At 46.9% G+C, this 20,856-nt stretch overlaps 1 protein-coding gene across 1 annotated transcript in view; it reads right to left on the reverse strand.

Annotated features, from left to right (window-relative positions):
- The window catches only part of PPIL2 (peptidylprolyl isomerase like 2), a 98,211-nt gene that overhangs the window by 4,791 nt on the left and 72,564 nt on the right, over nucleotides 1–20,856 (reverse strand). Inside the window, exons 15-19 of the mRNA XM_056859875.1 lie at nucleotides 11,016–11,133; nucleotides 10,436–10,492; nucleotides 3,149–3,221; nucleotides 2,706–2,768; nucleotides 264–403 (exon numbers count right to left, since the gene is read on the reverse strand). Of these exons, the coding sequence (XP_056715853.1) occupies nucleotides 264–403; nucleotides 2,706–2,768; nucleotides 3,149–3,221; nucleotides 10,436–10,492; nucleotides 11,016–11,133 (451 nt within the window). The remainder of the gene's footprint in view (nucleotides 1–263; nucleotides 404–2,705; nucleotides 2,769–3,148; nucleotides 3,222–10,435; nucleotides 10,493–11,015; nucleotides 11,134–20,856) is intronic.

Here is a 20,856-nt window from a genome sequence, read left to right on the forward strand (position 1 = left end):
CTTTTGTTCTGAGCCGAGCAATCTGGGCTTTTTCCACCAAAAGGAAGAGACAGATCTGCCGCGCATGATGCCAGATGCTGGTGTTTTTTAAGGTTCTCTCTCACAGCTGAGAGTCAGCTACTATACGAGTGCAGAGAGCCTGAAACGTACCCTCTGAAGCTGGGTCTAATTACAGCAGGCACTTCATTAACTTCATTGTTCCGTGCGGAAAAAAAACATCCACACCCACAAGGTTAATCATGCAAAAGGCACCAGGCACTTACGCCGCAGCCAAATTAATGTACTTCCCGATTCCCTCGCGGTATGTTTTTGGAGTGTGATGCTCTTTCTTTGGAACAACGACTTTGGTTTTCCCTTTCGCTGCCTCCTCTTCTTGCTGGGCCTTCTCTCTCTCCGCGGCAACCTGTGAGAAAACAAGCACTGCTGGATCATGTTCTAAAAGGTACAAAATCTGATATTACAAATGGCCCAGAGAACGCCCAATCAAAAAGCAGGATTGACTGAACATTCCCAAGCCCCTTGAGGAACCGCCACACTTTGTGATCTCCCTCTCGCCTCGACTAAAACACCAGTGGATCTGAAGGAAAACTACTGAATGAAAGCTACGCGCATGACTCCAGAGCTAGGATGCTTCCCACAGTACGTAACCCCTAGCCTCTTGCAGAACATCTCCCCATTCATCAGGTAGATTGCCCTCTCCCTCCCAACTGACATTAGGTAAGCTCAGCCTGGACAGGCCTACTCAACCTCACAGGGGAAGGGAAGGTGATTTTAAGCCGGTTTGATTCTTCCTTAAGAGGTAGAGACAGACTGTGTGGTGGAAATGCCTAATGACAGCTTAGAAGCCTGTGGAATGAAGCTGTGAAGGGCATCTGGTGGCCAGGCTTGAGGACCCTGCACACCTCTTCCCTGGGGCCTGCCGAAAAAAGATCTAGTTAATTTGGATATGGTACTTAATTTGGGCCACAGAAGTGTGTAGGATTCGAATTTTTTTTTTTTAATGGATGATACACTCCCAGGTCACCATCCACTGAAAGGACAATTATTTTTGCTAGTATCTCATTTTGTAACATAGCTGTTATAAGAACATAACAACATAAGAAAGGCCATTCTAGATCAGACCAAGGCCCATCAAGTCCAGCAGTCTGTTCACACAGTGGCCAACCAGGTGCCTCCAGGAAGCCCACAAACAAGACGACTGCAGCAGCTTTATCCTGCCTGTGTTCCACGGCACCTAATATAATAGGCATGCTCCTCTGATCCTGGAGAGAATAGGTATGCATCGTGAATAGTATCCCTTTTGACTAGTAGCCATGAATACCCCAATCCTCCATGAACATGTCCACTCCCCTCTTAAAGCCTTCCAAGTTGGCAGCCATCACCACATCCTGGTGATGAGTTTGGACTGCAAACCGTGAAGTCCCTGGCTCGATTCACAGTTCAACCATATGCTTGTTGGGTGGCCTTGGGCACCCTTGGCTTCCCTCTACAACACGACAATAACATGACATAATTCAAGGAGACACAGGTCTGCTGTTTCTTTGCCCGCTTTTCCAACCCCGGTTCCAGCCCTAAAGGCAGCTTATCAGGGGTGGTCTTAGCCAATGGACAACTGTGGCAGCTGCACTGGGCCCCGTTCTGTGTCTGGTCGACTGCCTACAGCCCTGCCCCCCAACAGAGGGGGGGGGGAAGAACAGCAGGCTCCACCATGGCAGCAGCTCATGCACACCCTGTCTGGGGCTCAGGCATCCGGATTCTGGTGAAAGCTCCCACCCACCTTGCACAGGGCAAGGGCCTTCCCTTTCTTGGCTCCTGCAGGCGTAGTGGTGGTGGCAGTGATTCTGGGGCCCCTGTCCTAAACTTTTGCCCAGGCCCCAGAATCACTAAGGCTGCTCCCGCTTATCACAAAGCAGAGTACTTGGGAGCACTTTGCAGTTCTGTGGCCCTGTTCCTAATCAGCTTCCAGCACTGTGCAGATCAGAAAATAGATAGAGGGGCTATGGCTCAGTGGCAGAGCATCTGCTTGGCATGCAGAAGGTCCCAGGTTAAATCCCCGGCATCTCCAGTTAAAGGAACCAGGCAAGCAGGTGATGCGAAAGACCTCCGCCTGAGACCCTGGAGAGCTGCTGCCAGTCTGAGTAGACCATACTGACTTTGATGGACCAAGGGTCTGATTCAGTATAAGGCAGCTTCATGTGTTCATAGTGCTAAAGTAACGCTCTCCCAAGCCATTGATTGTAAGGGAATGTGAGGGAATGACTGCAAGGGAATGTTGTTCTTGGAGGATTAAAGAAAAGGAAGTATATAAGAAGAGCTCTGCTGGACTGGACTCTGGAACCATCTGCTCTAGGATTCTTCTTCCAATAATGGCCAGATGGATGCCTCCTGGGCACTACAAGCAACATGGAGGACTTCCCCCTCTAAACTTCCCCAGGAACTGGCATTCAGAGATACAGCACCTCTAAACCTGGATGTTCCATTTAGCTTCCATTTTGAACAGCCCTTGAGAAACCTGTCCTCCAGGGGGACGACTATTCTTTTTTAAAAAGCCACCTATGTATCTGCCACCACATCTCCTATGGCAGGGAAACCATATATCCAAAGAGGAGAAGGGAGAGAAGACCTCAGGCGAAAAGGTTTTAAGTAATTCCGGATCTGAGCAATGTTTGCATGCAACCCTCCTATGTTGATAATCCCATCCTCACCTGAGCATCTGCTTCTTCATATGGATCAACAAAGACAGTTGTTGACTTGATTCGTATTTCCTCCTGGGAACAGGAGAAAACAAACCAACAAACTATTGTGATATCCTCCACTGGATAAGTATCATTTTCCTGAAGTTTTTTTTTATAATGAACAATCATGACACACAGTCTATCTCTATGTGTGTAAAGTGCCGCCAAGTCAAAGCCAACTTATGGTGAACCCAGCAAGGGGCTTTCAAGGCAAGCGAGAAGCAGAGGTAGTTTGCCATTGCCTTCCTCTGCAGAGCCTTCCTTGGTGGTCTCCCTTCCAAATACTTACACTGCTTAGCTTCCGAGATCTGACAAGATCGGGCTATACCATGCTGCCTTCACTCCCACACAGTCTAGCTAACAAACCATCAGTTCTGCCCACTAATCATCTTTTTTTTTGCAGGCAAGTCTACCTTGGGACGGTCGGTTTTTGGATCGCTTTCCACATTCTCCATCGCTGTCAGAGTCTCAAAACCACCCACCACTCTGCAACAGAAGAAAAGACAATCTGAAAGGAAGGGTAAACTAAATCAAACTTCATGTGAAAGGCAATACACATTTTTTTCAGGGTCAGAGCTAGAAGTTTGGTTGGGAGAACTAATGTTATATAGTGGGGACCTATCACCAATCAATGAGAAGCAGGAGATCTTAATATGGGTGTGTGCGTGTTGCCGCGTCAAGTTGCTTCCAACTCATGGCGACCCTATGAATCAAAGTCCTCCAAAATGTCCTATCTTTGATAGCCTTGCTCAGATCTTGCAAATTGAGGGCTGTGGCTTCCTTTATGGAGTCAATCCATCTCTTGTTGGGTCTTCCTCTTTTCCTGCTGTCCTCAACTTTTCCTAGCATGACTGTCTTTTCCAGTGACTTTTGTCTTCTCATGTGACCAAAATACGATAGCCTCCGTGTAGTCATTTTAGCTTCTAGGGTCAGTTCAGGCTTGATTTGATCTATAACCCACTGATTTGTTTTTTTGGCAGTCCACGGTATCCGTAGCACTCTCCTCCAACACCACATTTCAAACGAATCTTAATATGGGTAGTCGGACATATTCAAAGTTCAGCTGTCCTCTGATCAAAAGGAATCTTAGTAAAAAAATCAAATCAATTTCTGTTGATACAAAAGGGAAAAAAGCATCCTTTGCTTGTCTTTAGAGGATGCCTGTACCTGTCTGTACAGCATCATTGATTAAAAGTTTGTTCTCACAATTATGCTTTTCATTATACGAAATGAGCATACAAATGCAGTTAGAAAACTGTATACTGCAGCACTAATGAATTCAATCACGTTAATAAAATATTAAGTATCTGACAGTTCTTCTGGATGCCACATTGAACAGTAATTCATGCCAATTTCTGACGGGAACAACAGCCACGCATTCAAGGAAAGAGTCTTGTGCAATTTCTATATATGCTGCTCAAGATCAATTGATCAAGGAGCTTCTAAGGGATAAAAGGTAAAAAAAGGTAAAGGCTACGATTTCTATTTGAATTTGGTGTGGTTTACCACTCTATATGGCTGGGTGAAATGACAAAAGTCATTAATAATACATCCTACATTAAAACTCTGGGGAGTAGTTCGGGGTGAGCCTTTGCACCAAGCCTACAACAAATGCCTTTCTAATGCTGAAGACTGAAACCCACATCTAACATATGCAACCTGCATTGCTAAGTGCCCTTGAAGCACACTTATGATTTGATACATCTCTCACTAATACTCTTCTGGATGATGCGAGATCTGCTCTTGCCCTCATTTCAATCTGGCTTTGGGACAGAGAAGAGGAAGAATTGGTTTCTTTATGCCGATTTTCTCTACCTTCTTTAAAGGAGAATCAAGCCAGCTTACAATCTCCTTCCCTTCCTCTCCCCACAACAAACACCTTGTGAGGTGGGTGGGGCTGAGAGAGCTTGAAGAGAGCTGTGACTAGCCCAAGGTCACCCAGCAGGTTTCGTTTGTAGGAGTGCTTGACCTCTTAACCTCTATACCATGCTAGCCCTGAAGAAATAACAAGGGGCACTATCCAAAATTTTTCATCAATATTGGAATCAATCAGATCCTAAGTAGGAATTGTGCATTCCTGAGCCTGTTGGTAGCCGGGGACAGAATGGCCGAGGCGCCACTGTGGCGCCCCCAAAGAGGGTCTCCAGCTGCCGAAAGGCCTAAAAAAGCCTTTTTAGGAAAATGGGGCATTTCCACCTCCGAGAGAACAGTGAGGCTGCACCAGGAAAAACCTGGAGCAGCAAAGCTGTTGCAGGAGGGGGCGTTCCCAGGCTGGAGGGGCTTTGGAAGCTGACTACCGTCAGCTCTGCCCCCAAGAACGTTCCCCATGAACGCCAGTGCCACATTTCTTTACCAGGATTTAGGTCCCGGAGAGACTGCAGAGTCAGGGGAGCGGCATGCAGTTCTGCAGCACCCAGGCGCCGACAGAACCGCCCCTGCCACCAGCGTAAGTGCCTCTTATCATGGAATAAGAGCGCACTTACGCTGGCGGTGGGGTCACGCCTCCTCCTATGCACTTCCCGCCCATTTCTCAGGAACGGGCTGTAAGTGAAGCAACGTGAAAGACAAACACCAGCTCTGGCCCACTGAGACAGAGCAGACCTTCCAGTTACACCAATTGTATCGATATTCCAAGGTAATATTCAATTCACCGTTACCTCCTTTCCCACATGGCTCCTCTCCAACAGAATTCCTAAGCGGCTTTCCCTTTTTAAAGAAAATGTTCTTGCATGATGGGTAGTTAGCTCTTCAACTTGGAATTACCTAGTTCTGAACGCCACATTGCCAGAAGGAAACATGTACTACGCAAGACCTTATAAAAGAGTCAGATTCTAAATTTATTTTCTACTTTTAATGCGAGTTCTCGGCGCCGCTGACATCTGTGTCTTGAACATTCCCTTTTCACTTGTGTGTTTTCCCTCTTCCTAAATTATGTCAATTAAACCTTATGCCATATTGTGCTGGCAGTGACACAAAAGTAAACAGTCTCCTGCTCAGAAGACAATGCAAAAATTATTTCTGGCATGCTTTAGGGAAGAAACAAAAACACACACACACACAGCATAAGGAAGGAAAGAAAACTTGTTGTTGCACGAGGGGGAAAAAACAGACATCCGCTCCGCAAATTTGTGTTTACCAGAAAAAACAGTTTTTAAGATTTAGATTGACGTAGGGGTCTTGTAGCACTGGAAAAGTCATTTTTCAGGGTTACTATTAGGCTTGTCTATTGATTAGGGCTTTCAAGTGTGCATGTGAACACATGCAACTGCCTTATATCGAGAGACTAGGGTTGCCAAGTGCCAGTTGGTGGCAGGCAAACCCCCTGGCTGCCCGTTGACCAGCTGAGGGTCAGTGGGCAGCACGCGCGCCTGCCTGCGGCACCATGTCACTTCCGGTGTACACCCGGAAGCACCACATCGCAAGGGGCCGTTTACCACTCAAACTCCCAGTTTGAGTGGTAAAAGGCCCCTTCCGATGTGGCACTTGCGGGTGTAAATGCATCACAAGGGGCCTTTTACCACTCAAACTGGGAGTTTGAGTGGTAAACGGTCCCATGCGATGCGTTTACACCAGGAAGTGCCGCATCGCATGGGGCCTTTTACCACTCAAACTCCTAGTATGAGTGGTAAAAGTCCCTTGCGATGCGACACTTCCAGGTGTAAACCAGAAGTGATGCAATCGTGTCGGTGCGGCCACATGCGCAATCTTGCCTTACCTCCACCCCAAAAACCTCCCACCGGAGGAGATGGGGGACCTGGCAAGCCTAAGTCAGACCTTTGGTCCATCTCACTTAGTGGTGTCTACCTGGACTCGCAGTAGGTCTCCAAGACCTTGTGCAGAAAAAGGTCTTTTCCAGCACCTGCTACTTGAGAGACCCTTGACTGGGTTAGGGTTGCCAGGTGTCCGGTATTGCCCCAGTATCTTCACTGTCTGTCTTGGGGGAAAAGTGACACAATACCGGACATTTAAATGTCCGGTATTTTCAGGGTTGTGGGTCATGGCGGGGCTCTCCTGCCGGCCTGGCCAGAAGAGAAGGCAGCCGGGTCAGGGAAAGTGCTCTGGCTGTCCTCACAGGCAAAAGACTGCTGCGGGTCAGGTGAAGGAGGCAGGTGGGCAGAGAAGGAATCTGGGCAGAAGCACGGGCTCGGCACCACTGCCTCCAAGTCCACCTCCGAGGCCTCCTGGGTTGCGGCTGTTCTGCAGCCATCCCGGCAGCTGCTTCAAGCCCGAACAGCAGCCGCACAATGGCCACAGCAACCCAGGAGGATGGTGCAAGGCCTGAAACTCCTGGGAAGCAGCGACAGGACCTTGAAGAGGGGGCAGAGGACACCCACCAGCTCTGTGTGTGTTGCTAATTTTGTCCTATACTGATGATTTTTGTAAGTTGCTTTGAGACTCATATATGGTGGGAAACTGAGGTTAAAAAATTATTTAAATAAACAAAATAAGTATTTTCTACACAGAGGAGTCCAGAAAAAACTCCAGAAGAAGGAGTAGTAGTAGTAGTTGGTTTTTATATGCTATTTCCGCCACTTAAGGAAGAATTAAACTGGCTTACATTTACCTTCCCTTCCCCTCCCCACAACAGACACCCCGTGAGGGAGGTGGGTAGCTGTTTACACCTTTACAGTGAGGCTCAATTCCCACTCTGAGAACCATCACATTTACTTAGTCACCATCCTAACCACTGATGGAATCCGAACGGGGCCCTCCAATGAAGACGTCAGTCTTCAGTTGGGAAAAGACTGTTTCCTTTAGACAGAAGTAGCGACGTGACAAAAAAGCCTCTTCCAGAAATTCTTGTACTCAGTGAATGGGAAGGCTAAAATTAAATGCCTCTCACATTTGCAAGCCTCTAAATGAGACACCAGCTTGCGTCCTTCTCCACTCTGCTAAGTGTGAAGCTTTCCTCTGATGGAAGCAGTTCCTCCTCCAGTGGAAAAGCCTTCTTTCATCAGAGGAAGAGGTCAAGCTTAGCTATTTGGCATGGCGAGATTCAAGCCATTAAGCGAATGCACGCTCCAGCGGTTCATAGACCACAGCGGGGAAATGCTGAAAACGCTGCAATTCTCCTGTCAAGGACAGTTGTCTCAGCCCCCATCCCCTCCCTACTGTTACACATCACAGAAGGTTCTACTATGACATATCTAATAAATGCAGAGGTTCAGCTAGAAAGTTTGTGCATTTTTCCATCTCTTGCTCAGAACACAATTCAAAAACCAATTTAAAGGCCTTTTGTCCCTGCGCCATCCTTGCTGGTACTGATCCGAGGATGCCTGAAACTCTCCCATCAGTTGACTGGACTGCTGGTATCTTTGTCAACTATTATCAGTAAATCTAGCTTAGTTTTAACTGTATGCAACTGTGTTTGCAAGGATTTTATTTGTGTTTCCCTTTTATTTATTTACTTCATTTCTATCCCGCCTTTCTCCCCAATGGGGATCAAAAGAGCTCCCCTCTCCTCCAGTTTATCATCACAACAACCCAGTGAGGTTGAGAGAGTGTGACTGGCCCAAGGTCACCCAGCAAGTTTCCAGGCAGAGTGGGGATTCTAGCCTGGGTCTCCCAGATCCTAGTCTGACACACTAACCACTACATCACACTGGCTCTCTTAGCACCTGTCTGGCTATGAATTTAAAAACAAACAAACCAAAAATGGAGTGCAGCAGCTGTAGTATCTAGGCTGTGCGCTGTATCATGCGTTCATGTGAATGCATTGGCAAGAGAAAGGATGCATCCATTCCTCACCCTGAGATCTAACTTCTAGAGGCCCTGCAGAAGTAGCTTAAACTAGAAGAACAACCCAGTAACCAACATTAAACAGTTCCACATCTCCAAAATGTCAAAATAGGAGCAGGGATGTAAAAATAGGGGATTGTTCTAAAAAAAAATACAGCAGCTGGAGCATCAAGTATTCATCATATAATCATGAGGACTAGCTGCAAATGAATTTGTGACCAAACAGTATGGAAACATTCTGCAGGCCTGCACTAAGATCTCCATTACAACAACAACTCAAGATTTGGGAAGAATTCTTAATCTTGCACAACAAAACACTGGTGAACGGGTGTGGAGATTACACATGCACCCCTGACAGGTAAACCTCCCCCTCCCTGAACTGTGATTATGACTCATAATTTCTGTGGGATACAAAAAACAGAGTTATCTTTAATTGCATAACTTCACTGAACAGACTGCACAACCATTTAGCCTAGCCTGTTTTTCTGTTCTCGTCCTCACCTTTTGCAACTTCCTTCTCTTAATGCGCACATCTTGATAAAGGGCCTGACAGGCAGTTCCTAGAAATGTGACTATTTAAAGACCGATGCTCATTTTAAGTCTAGTCCTCAGGTATGTGCACCAAGCTTACAGTCTAAACATTCAGCCAGTTTTCTGGTAACATAACAGGGCTAACCAGTGTAGCTGGATACAGGCATTTTACTGTGTAAGCAGAAAAACCAATTAACATCCCGAGGGAGGTACTGCTTGCATTTACTAAGCTTAGCTATCAGAACAAAAATATTTCTAAAATGGTTTTTCATTTTTAATTTCATTTTTAATAAAAATTTTCATGATTTCGCTGGAACGTGATTGGTAAAACAAGGCCCATTTGACAAGACAGCAGTTTGTGGGAAGCGCTGTTTGAAAAAGAAGAAGAGTTGGTTTTCATATGCCGACTTTCTCTACCACTTAAGGGAGAATCAAACTGGCTTACAATCGCCTTCCCTTCTCCTCCCTACAACAGACACCCTATGAGGTAGGTGGGGCTGAGACAGCTGTGACTAGCCCAAGGTCACCCAGATGGCTCTGTGTGTAGGAGTGGGGAAACAAATCCAGTTCACCAGATTGCCGCTCATGTGGAGGAGAGGGGAATCAAACCCGGTTCTCCAGATCAGAGTCCACCGCTCCAAACCACTGCTCTTAACCAGTACACCACACTGGCTCTCTTTGGCAGGAGATGCCCCAACCCAAACGTTCTGCTCCCCAACAGGCTCAGGGGCAAGTGTTTCTGGGGAGGGCTTGTTCTTGGCCCCACCAGCATTTGCTGAGCTGGTATCGTCAGTGAAGGGTAATGCCAACGGGTGTCGCCCTCCAGCATGCCCATCAAGGTCCAGTGCAAGGGAATCTGCTAGTTTGTTTAAGGGTGGAAAATCTACATATGGAAGCCCACCATTTCTGGGACTGAAAGCAATTTTATTGAAACCTATTCATAAGCTGCCTTGAAGACCTAAACGGTGTGAAGGAGGGGTAAAGATCGTTGAAATAAGTAATCTATAAACAAACTCCCAGAGTATGTTTTGGATCTTCCTGCAATACAGGCATGTGGGTCCCTGCAGGTCTAGAGAAAAACAGATTTTTACAAGAAGCAGCACTAGAATAGGTTTACTATTACTGAATATTACTGATTTTTGGTTTCCCAGTACCCCAGATGCTTTGCCTTTGAAAATCCCAAACATCTTTTCCAAAACAGCGGAAAAGAAGAAAGATGATACAAACACTATACTATGTGAACAGGAAAAAAAACAATGAACACACAGAGAGGAAATATCACGTTTGCCCACCAAGTTGATCCATCAGAACGAAAACAGTTTTCAAGATTTTTGCTTCAAAGTGACTTGTAAAATGCCCAGGCCCTTTTATCTGCTATCAAGGTACACAGGGCAACTGCACGTATAACTTAATGACATTGTTCTATTTACCTTCCAAACACTGTGTGCTTCTTGTCCAGGTACGCGCAGGAGCGGAATGTGATAAAGCTGGAGGGGTGGGGGGGAAAGACAGATCATACTAGTACATTACAGAACCTACCAATTTTTTTTCAAACGCCAAAGCATTTAAAAGATTGAGCCATGCAGCGTTAGCACTCTGCTTCCACACTTGTGCCTCTTGCTAGTAACTCAGGCCAGGTTCACACATGCAGAAGGCTGAGGTTGGCAATGGTGTTGCAGTAGGATTGCTAACCTCCAGATAGTGGCTGGAGATCTCCTGGGATTACAACTGATCTCCAGATGACCAAGATTAGTTCCCTTGGCGAAAACGGCTGCTTTGGAGGGTAGACTCTAGGACATTATACCCTGCTGAGGTCCCTCCCGTCCCCAAATCCTGCCCTCCCCAGGCTCCACCCCAAAATCTCCAAGTATTTCCCAACCCAGAGCTGCCAAGCCTATGTTGCAGAGACCTCTCACACTGCTGGTGGCAGCGGAAAGGAATTTTATATATGTTGGGAAGTGGAAGAATAAAGATGTAGAGGTCAACTCCACAGAGGAAGTTGCTACTTACAACTGAGACTTGTTACAATTGGGCCCAGAGTTGGCCATGCTGAGGACACCCCGTCCTGTGTGAGACAGGTTGGGCCTGAACTCATCTTTAAATGGTTTTCCCCAATAAGATTCTCCTCCTGGAATTAAAAAATAAACAAATGAACGCCTGCCCAGCCATGTCACAAACACATCCCCTTCCTCTACGCACATAATATGTCGAACTGTCAAATTGTCATACTCTTGGAAATCCCACAGCTGTCATTTTGAAGTGTGAGAAATGCGGTCAGATTCTGGCAAAGAGCCCGGCATTCTCTATGATAAAGATGGCAATCAATAATATGCAACTGAGAACTGCAACAACAATTTAAAAGCCTCTGTGTCCTGAGGAGAATGAAATAGAAGGGAAGCCCTGGCTGAGGGAGCTCACGGCATCAGCTCCTACCAGAGACTGCCAACAGATGCTTCCCTGAGCTCCCTGAAGAAAGAGGAGGATACAAAACAGAACACACTGACCAACTAATAGCCCGAAGGAGACTAGCTCCTTTCCTACTTTCTTGGGGCTACTTAAAGACCTGAGGGGAAACCAAGAGAACCTCAGGCAGCGAGGACATGAGAAAGTTCTAGAGAAACACCAGCTTGGGCAGCCCAATGAAGCTCCATCTTTCAGTGGCAACTTTATCACATTTCTATCCTGCCTTGTCTCCAAAAAGCTCAGGGAAGCAAATATGGTTCTCCTTGTCCCCACCAGGGAGGAAGTGGGACACAAATCAATGTATGATGAATGAATAAATTTTATCCTTATAAGGGGGGAGGGGCTGTGGCTCAGTGGTAGAGCATCTGCTTGGCATGCAGAAGGTCCCAGGTTCAATCCCTGGCATCTCCAGTTAAAGGGACTAGGCAAGTAGGTGATGTTAAAGACCCCTGCCTGAGACCCTGGAGAGACGCTGCTGGTCTGAGTAGACAATACTGACTTTGATGGACCAAGGGTCTGATTCAGTATAAGGCAGCTTCATGTGTTCACGTAAACCCAGTGAGGCAGGTTAGGCTGAGGGAGAGCGAATGGCCCGAAGTCTCCTCAATGAACGTCATGGTAGAGTGGGGATTTTACAGTCTGTGTTCCCAGAAGAGAAAGGCAGAGAAGAAACAGAAGTTAGAAAAGGCCCTTTTATGCCTGAGATGCTTGAGAACTGCTGAGTCTAAGCAGACAGCACTGAGCAAAGATAAACTAAGGCTTTGACAGCTTGCTACATTCACATATTGAAGCCTGGGCCAAAGAGCTTATGCCACCAACAGACTCCAGGGCTTGGGAAAGAAGATCCATCTGGGCAAAGCGTCAGGACAATAATCGCTACCACACCTGGATTCGAGCTCTGGGGCTTCAGATTCATGCAACAGTCAAATTATTATAAAATTACATGAGATTATTGAGACTGTGAGGGATAGAAGTACATTGGGGGGGGGGGGAACTGCTACAAGCTACACTGTGCCCCTGAGGCAGAGTGGGATATAAATAAATCAACTAAAATAAAACCAGTTCATGCCGACAGCCTGAAAGAATGGCCTATGTGCTCTGAGGGAAAAGCAATAAAGGAGAGGCCTAGGACAGGGTGCCCACAACGTCAGCTCCCCTAAACAGGGCACTAACAGCCTGAAACTATAGCTGTTTTACTGTTATCTTGTTTGTACCTTAATATTTTAAACTAAATTGCCATGAGTGCCTTGTGAGACAGAACACATAAATATACAATAAAAGACCCTGGGAGGGGAGAAAGAAGAGAGAGTGAGGGAGAAATGAATGCATAATTATATATATTTTCAATCCTGACTATCCAGGGAAGGCAGGAGGATAGATGAATACAATTATACACGATGTGGAGAAAGTTAAGACAAAGTGTTTGCCCTCTTCCTCTCTATTAGAACTTGGGGGTCACCCAATTAAATTTCACTGGCAACTGATTCAGGACGAACAAGAAAGAAAGGACTTCTTCACACAACACACCATCAGCTTATGGCGTTCACTGCCAGGAGATACGGTGACAGCCACTAGCACACAGAAAGACTGCTTGCCAGAAAGAAGGGCTCTAACCTAGCTGCTTCCCTCGTTTTGATTTTGTCAGGTGATTTTTTGAAACTACAGAGAAAAAATGGGTACATTATTATCTATTTAGAAGATTAAAAAAAAAAAAAACGACCTTTTGACCACATCTGGTCATCAAGGTGGTTCGCAATACAATTGCGAACAATTACATAAAATCAGAAACCTTTAAAACAATTGACAGCGTACATGTGGGTTAGATTATTGTTACATTTTTATTCCTGTCGGTATGGTGCTTGTTGTTTTCCTTCCCCCTCTGTCTGGGGGCAATGGGTATTAGCATGCCCCAAGAACTGTCAAATCCCTTCAAGTCCAGGACTGAATATTCAAAATGCTACCTATGCAGTACACTTTAATCCCACCGTTGTTCCAAGGAACTCAGAGTGATGGACATCACCCCCCTCCTCCATTTTAGCCTTGCAAGAACTTTAGAAGCAGGTTAGGCTGAGAGAGTGGGACTGGCCCAAGGTCACATAATGGGCAACTGATTTGTGGGGACTACCTAGAACCCGGGCCTCCCATATCCTAGTGACACTCTAACCCAGGGGTCCCCAACCTTTTTGAGCCTGTGGGCACATTCGGAATTATGACATGGCACGGTGGGTGCAGCCACAAAATAATTGTCGCGGGAGGCGGAGGCAGCCACAAAATGGTTGCCACAGCTTCACTTCAGTATCACAGTGCAGATCCTTGTGCTGTGGCGGCAGCTCCTGCCAAAGCAACGTTTTCAAAAATATGCACAGTCAATCAAATCTCCAATAGTCAATCAGAAGCCCCGCTGGGCAAAAGCCCTACCTGGCCCCACTCACTTTCTAAAAACACTTGGTGGGCACCAGAAAAGGTGTCGGCAGGCACCACGGCGTCCATGGGCATCACGCTGGGGACCCCTGCTCTAACCTCTATACTATACTGGCTCTCCACTCTGAGGTGGACCAAGGCTCTGTGAAATTCAGATATTCTCTCAAACAACTTCAGATAGAAAACGGGGTCTCTGAGCACCCGCTCTTTCACTGGGCTGTCATCTCTGTATTATTTATGACAGATGTGACATTTTCATTTTCCTCCCGGATTATTTCTAATCAGGAGAGAAAATGCTGAGATGAGTCATTTCCATAGTTATACAGCCAAGTCTATAATCTTGTTTGACAAACCATGGGGGGGGGGGGGAGAGTGGGAAGAAACATATTTCCCCTTAGCATCATCATCCGAAACACCAGAAATGCATCTGAACGGCTGGGAAGAGGCCGTCCTGCTTGCAGAACAGGCTTACGAATCCTCTGGAGATGCCGTATCGCTGGCAACAGAGTGGCTTGCGAAAGCATCTGCTAACCTCAATAGGCTATTGGCGCACACGGGCTGCAAAGCCATTGGAGACACCGACTATTGCAAAGGGAGAAAAGCCATTGAAGAAAGAAGAAAGGGGAGGCACAACCGACAGACACAGGGGCAGGGCAGGAAAATCCCAGTGGCTCCCACCCACCTCCCAATGGCCTCTGATTTATTTATTACAGTTATTTTTTATCTCACTTTCCCAAACATTATTTGCCCAAAGCGACTGAAAGTAAAGCCAGACTTCAGTGAGGGGCCGTGGCTCACCGCCCATGACGCAGTGGCAAAGCACTTGCTTTGCATGAAGAAGGTTCTTGATTTAAATCTCTGGAGTATCCACTTAAAAGGACCACATAGGATTGCGTGAAACTATTCTGCTGCAGAGCCTCTGCCTGTGATAGCAAACTGCACCGATCATGATGAACAAAGGTCGTACGCAGCAGAAGTCAGCCTTGGGTGTTCACTGCAGATTAAGCTAGAACACATGATTTTTTTCAAGAGACGAACAATTCGTGTCTTCCCCATACAGTGGTGCAAAGAACGGCTGGTGCACCAACTAAATATTTAACACATATTTTTACACACCAGCTATTTATTTTCAGTCTCTCGCTTGAATGTAGCACTTTAAGAGTTCTGCATATTCCAACAGCAGGTTTAGATCAAAGCAAGAAATATTCCAACCATCCCAATATGCACAGCTAATGAAGATCGAAAAGTTGTTTTAAAAAAATTAGTTCTATTTATTTGTTTCAGCCATTAGAGTTAACAAAGCCATCACGACACTTATAATGAGGGATCTAGTTTATAAATTTGCAGTGTTGTCCTAAGCAGGTCAGAATCCCACTGAGGTTTATGCAATGAAGCTGACTCTGAGGAATGTATTCTTAGGAAGGAACTGGAAAATACACATTGGTTTGGCACACAGGGTTGCCAACCTCCAGGTACGGCCTGATGTTCTCTCGGAATTCCACTTTATCTCCAAGCTACATAGATCAGAGCCAGGGTGGTGTAGTGGTTAAAAGTGGCGGCCTCTAATCTGGAGAATCGGGTTTGATTCCCCTCTACTCCACATGAGCGGCAGGCTCTAATCTGGAGAACTGGCTTTGTTTCCTCGCTCCTCCACATGAAGCCAGCTGGGTGACCTTGGGCTAGTCACAGTTCTGTCAGAACACTCTCAGCCCCACCTGCCTTACAAGGTGCCTGCTGTGGGGAAGGGAAGGTGATTGTAAGCTGCTTTGAGACTCCTTAAAGGTAGAGAAAAGCGGAGTATAAAAACCAACTCCTCTTCTTCACCTGGAAGAAATGGCAGCTTCAGAGCGTAGGCTGCATGGTATTATATCCCTGCTGAGCTCATTCTCATCCTCAAACCCCACTCTCCCCAGACACCATCCCCTAATCTCCACAAATTTCCAAAGCAACCCTAGCTAACAATATAAAACATGAGATTTAAACAAGCCCACATAGACTACAGCCCAAGCAAAACACATAGACAGCTGTTTTCTGAGTAATTTGATCAAACAAACCATCCTTCCCAATATCATCCTTGAGGGCTGAGAGGCCACCCGCAAGCAAGGTAGATCTGCATATTCAGGGCATTCTTCAATTATGCAGAAAAACAATACTTAAAAAAAAAAAGGCCTGCTCAAGCCCTGAGCTAATATTTATTTGTTTACAAAATCTATATTCCGCCCTCACAAGGGCCACCGAGGCGGCTAACAATTTAAAACATACATGATCGTATTTTCACAAGGGGAGGTCTGAGTCCTAAGGAACTTTCCCAATACTTTATTCCCCCACGAGGAACCACAAGCTCCCACCTAGGGTTGCCAACCTCCAGGTGGGGCCTGGAGACCTCCCAGAATTACAACTGGTTTCCAGACTACAGAGATCACTTCCCCTGGAGAAAAAGGCTGCTTTGGAGGGTGGACCCTATAGCGTGATAACCTACTGAGGCCCCCTCTCCAAACCGTGCCCCTCCCAGGCTCCATCCCCAAATCTCCAGGAATTTCATAACCTGGAACCCAGTGTGGTGTAGTGGTTAAGAGAGGTGGTTTGGAGCGGTGGACTCTGATCTGGAGAACCGGGTTTGAGTCCCCACTCCTCCACATGAGTGCTGGATGTTAACCTGGTGAACTGGATTTGTTTCCCTGCTCCTACTCATGAACTGGGTGACCTTGGGCAAGTCACACTCTCTCAGCCCCACCTACCTCACAGGGTCTGTTGTGGGGAGGGGAAGGCAGTCTGAGTCTTCCTTAAGTGGTAGAGAAAGTCGGCATATAAAAACCAACTCTTCTTCTTCTTCTCTTCCCCCCCCCCCGCACCAACTTGTTCCCCCTAACAGCAAACTCTAGGGTTGTCTCCCATAAAAGGGCCTACCTAGAATAAAGTTACCAATCTCAAAGTTTTTGCATAACTTGGAGGATTTCAAATGATTAGTTTAATTTAAAAAAAGACATTCTCGCAACAAAGCAGCCTGGTGAGACCGAGTACAATCACTGCCCTCAAAATGTTGAAAGAAACTGAGAGTTTGGTGAAGGGAGGGGAACCGAGTGGAATGAGGAAACCAGCCTCCTCTAGCCTTAGGGTTGCCAGGTCCCTCTTTGCAACCGGCGGGAGGTTTTTGGGGCGGAGCCTGAGGAGGGTGGGGTTTGGGGAGGGGAGGGACTTCAGTGTCATAGAGTCCAATGGCCAAAGCGGCCTTTTTCTCCAGGGGAACTGATCTCTATCGGCTGGAGATCAATTGTAATAGCAGGAGATTGCCAGCTGTTACCGGGAGGTTGGCAACCCTATCTAGCCTCTAAGGGCACACACAATTAGACAACATGGCATCCCTGAGGACAACCCAGGGGATGCCGCAGACATTTTACCTTGGAATTCTCTTGCTTTAAAAATGCCATGAAGGCCTGATCCTGCTCGGGGAAGTGGTGCAGGGGGACCTCCGGTCTCTCCCCCTGTGCAATTTTTCAAGAACCCAAATGCCCTGGGGTTTTAGACCCTTGGAAAACGGCACGGGGGGGGGGGGGGAGACCAGAGCCCTCCCCATCTGCGCTGCGGTCCCAAGTAGAGACCTGTGACATTTTTAAAGAAGGAGAGTTTCTGAGGCAAAGTGATGGAGGGGGACACCATGTTGTGCCGTGTTGTATCCTGAAAGGGTAGCTGGAGAAGGTGTAGATTTCCCAGTTATTTACCCCCTTTACTCCTGCGGTTCAATTCCTCATGGCCTTCCTCCCAACTTATCGTGAACAATCCTCAACGTGACTTTTTTTGAAGTAAGTGTTCCACAGAAAAGAACATTTTGGGCCCCTGCTGCTTTAGAAGTACGAAAAAGTGGCACTCGGTCTCCAGACTGATTTTCAAACCATAGCAACTTGTCTCTGTTGTCACAGAAAAAAGGCTTTGCTCTTTCTTGAGAGCTAAATGGTTGCCATGTTTTAAAAAAATGATTTTGACAGAAAGAGGGTCCTCAAAAGCATGTTAAAAATAACAAAACCTGTAATAATCTGAACAAAGGAGTAGGTGGGAATACATCATTCATGACGGTTGAAATTCCTAAATGAACTGCCATTAAAAAAAAAATTCTCTCTTTTTTTTTGGGGGGGGAGGAAGGGGTGTACAAAAATTGGGTAAATGAAGTGGGAGGACTCTTGCTCATAGATGGCGGTGGCTTGCTTTCCTTTTCCTTGTCATTTTGGAAGGAGGGGAGTTGAGCTACACATTAGATACGAAGGTGTGCAGCAAAGTCACAACTGCTGCTTTGTTAAATGAAAAGGGTTTCAAAATGGCTTTGAGTGGAGAGGTGGTAGCAGAGAGGGTGCTTAATCCTTTTCCCACTCTTAATTTGGAGCGGTGGAGTCTGATCTGGAGAACCGGGTTCGATTCCCCCACTCCTCCACATGAGCAGCGGAGGCTAATCTGGTGAGCTGGATTTGTTTTCCCGCTCCTACACACAAAGCCAGCTGGGTGACCTTGGGCAAGTCACAGCTCTGTTAGAGCTCTCTCAGCCCCACCTACCTCACAGGGTGTCTGTTGTAGGGAGGGGAAGGGAAGGTGGAAGGTGATTGTAAGCCAGTTTGAGTCTCCCTTAAGTGGTAGAGAAAGTCGGCATATAAAAACCAACTCTTCTTCTTCTTCTTCTTCATCATCATCATCATCGAGCTCCAAAACAGTCTCCCAAGCTCTCCTTTCTCTACAATAGTGTTCCTGGCACATTTTATACTTGCAAACACTCAGTGGGAATGCCTTTGCGGGGAGGGAGGAAACAGGTGGGAATGTCCAATTTGGAGGGGAAAAACAGCCAACGGGAGAGATTTAAGCATCTCCTCTCACTACTGCTTCTCCCCTGGGGTTAGGGTTGCCAACCTTCAAGTAGGGCCTTAAGATCTTCCAGAATTACAACTGATCTCCGGATGACAGAGGTTTCCCTGGGGGAAATGGCTGCTTGGAGGGTGGACTCTGTGGCATTAACCCCAGCTGAGGGACCTCCCCTCTCCAAACCCTGCCTTCCCCAGACTTCACCATCATAGGGTTGCCAGCACTGGGTTGGGAAATACCTGGAGATTTTGGGGGTAGAGCCTAAGGAGGACGAGGTTAAGGGAGAGGAGGACTTCAGTGGGGTATAATACCGCAGAGTCCACCTTCCAAAGCAGCCATTTTCTCCAAGGTGATCTCTGTAGCCTGGAGATCAGTGTAATCCCCGGTGATCTCCAACCACCACGTGGAGGCTGGCAACCCCAACGCTCAAATCTCCAGGAATTTCCAAACTCAGAGTTGCCAACCTTACATGGCGTACTAAAATATAAAGGCAGTATGTGTGCGCCTGATGTCTGCTCAGCCTTCCTTGAGAGTGATTAAGCACTTGAAAATACGGACCCACACTTTCACATCCCCTGCAATGTTAAGCATGTGATGTTCACACCGGCATTCTTACTGGGTGATGTTTGCTTACACTCCTAGAGCAGGGTTGCCAAGTCCCTCTTCGCCACCAGTGGGTGGTTTTTGGGGCGGAGCTTGAGGAGGGCGGGGTTTGGGGAGGGACTTCAATGCCATACAGCCTAGTTGCCAAAGAGACCATTTTCTCCAGGGGAACTGATCTTTATCAGCTGGAGATCAGTTGTAATAGCAGGAGATCTCCAGTTAGTACCTGGAGGTTGGCAACCCTATCCTGGAGAAGTCGCTCCACTGCAGGGTTTGTCTGTGGGAATGCAAACCCCTCCAGCTGCTTTATTCTACTTTTATCTCACTCTTCTGGAGACTGGGCAAATACCCGCCCCCCGCCCCCCCGGAACTGTTGTTGCTCAGGAAAATAGCACAAGGGGGAAGGCAGGAGCCCCTCCTCCCCTCTAAGCTATTGCCCCTGCTCCATGCAGCTGTTGTGTGGCTGGTGGGGGGGGGAAAACAAGTCAGGTCTGGTCTTGTCAGGAATTGTAACGTGTAGCTTGCTCCTCAGGCTGGATTTTAACTCAGGTCTTCCCAGCCCTAGTCCAATGCTCTAACTGTTCCACCACACTGGCAGGGCTGCTAATAACTCCCCTCAGCCCCAACGGCTTTTCTCTTGGGCTAGTCACACTCTCTCAGCCTCACCTACCTCACAGGGTGTCTGTTGTGGGGAGGGGAAGAGAAGGTGATTGTAAGCCAGTTTGATTCTTCTGAGAAAGTCGGCATATAAAAACCAACAACTCCTCCTCCTCCTCTTCTTCCTCCCTCCACTCCACACCACTTGGATCCATAATCACTTAACCTGCCTGGCTCCAGGGGTCCCCTAAATTTTGCCCCCCACTATCTCCTCTTGGTGGCCTTATACAGTAGCTCTCAAAATGTGAGCTCCCAGGATTCTTTGGGGGTTAGCATTGGGGGTTAGTTGAATTATGGGATCGAACTGTTCAGAACCCCCAGCTTTCTAAGAACGGTAGCTAAGGCAACTGTCACAAAAGGAAGGGGGCCCAGGCCTCTCCCCCTCCCTGTAAATCAATCACTTGGTGAAATGACAGTAAAGACCATTTAAAATAGTACAGAGATAGCGTTCTGCAAATCCTTTAACGGAATGGGAGCTTTTTATCTGTTTCTCTCTGAGAAACAGGGAGCGTGCTATAATGAATGCTTATGGCTGATTACCGTGAGGAATTCCAGCCACCATCTGACTTGCCAGATAAAGGACTATTTCCAGACAGGCTGCAATGTAAATCAGACTTACACCTCAGGACTGAAATGCTGAATTAGATTAAGGGAAGGGAAATTCTGATTGCTGCTTCTAAGCACACACGCCAAATGCTTTCCTCGTAAATAGCTGTAGCTAACTGGAGTTTGGTCTACAGAACAGTAAAAAAAAATCCCCAAAATATAGGGCAACACCCCCACTTATTTCATAGCTGGGCAAACTTAAAATCACTTCAGTCTCTTCCTTTCATCCTTTGTCAGTAACTAGCACAACTTCACAGAC

Source organism: Euleptes europaea, chromosome 13, assembly GCF_029931775.1.
Source record: "Euleptes europaea isolate rEulEur1 chromosome 13, rEulEur1.hap1, whole genome shotgun sequence".
Lineage (NCBI taxonomy): Eukaryota > Metazoa > Chordata > Lepidosauria > Squamata > Sphaerodactylidae > Euleptes > Euleptes europaea.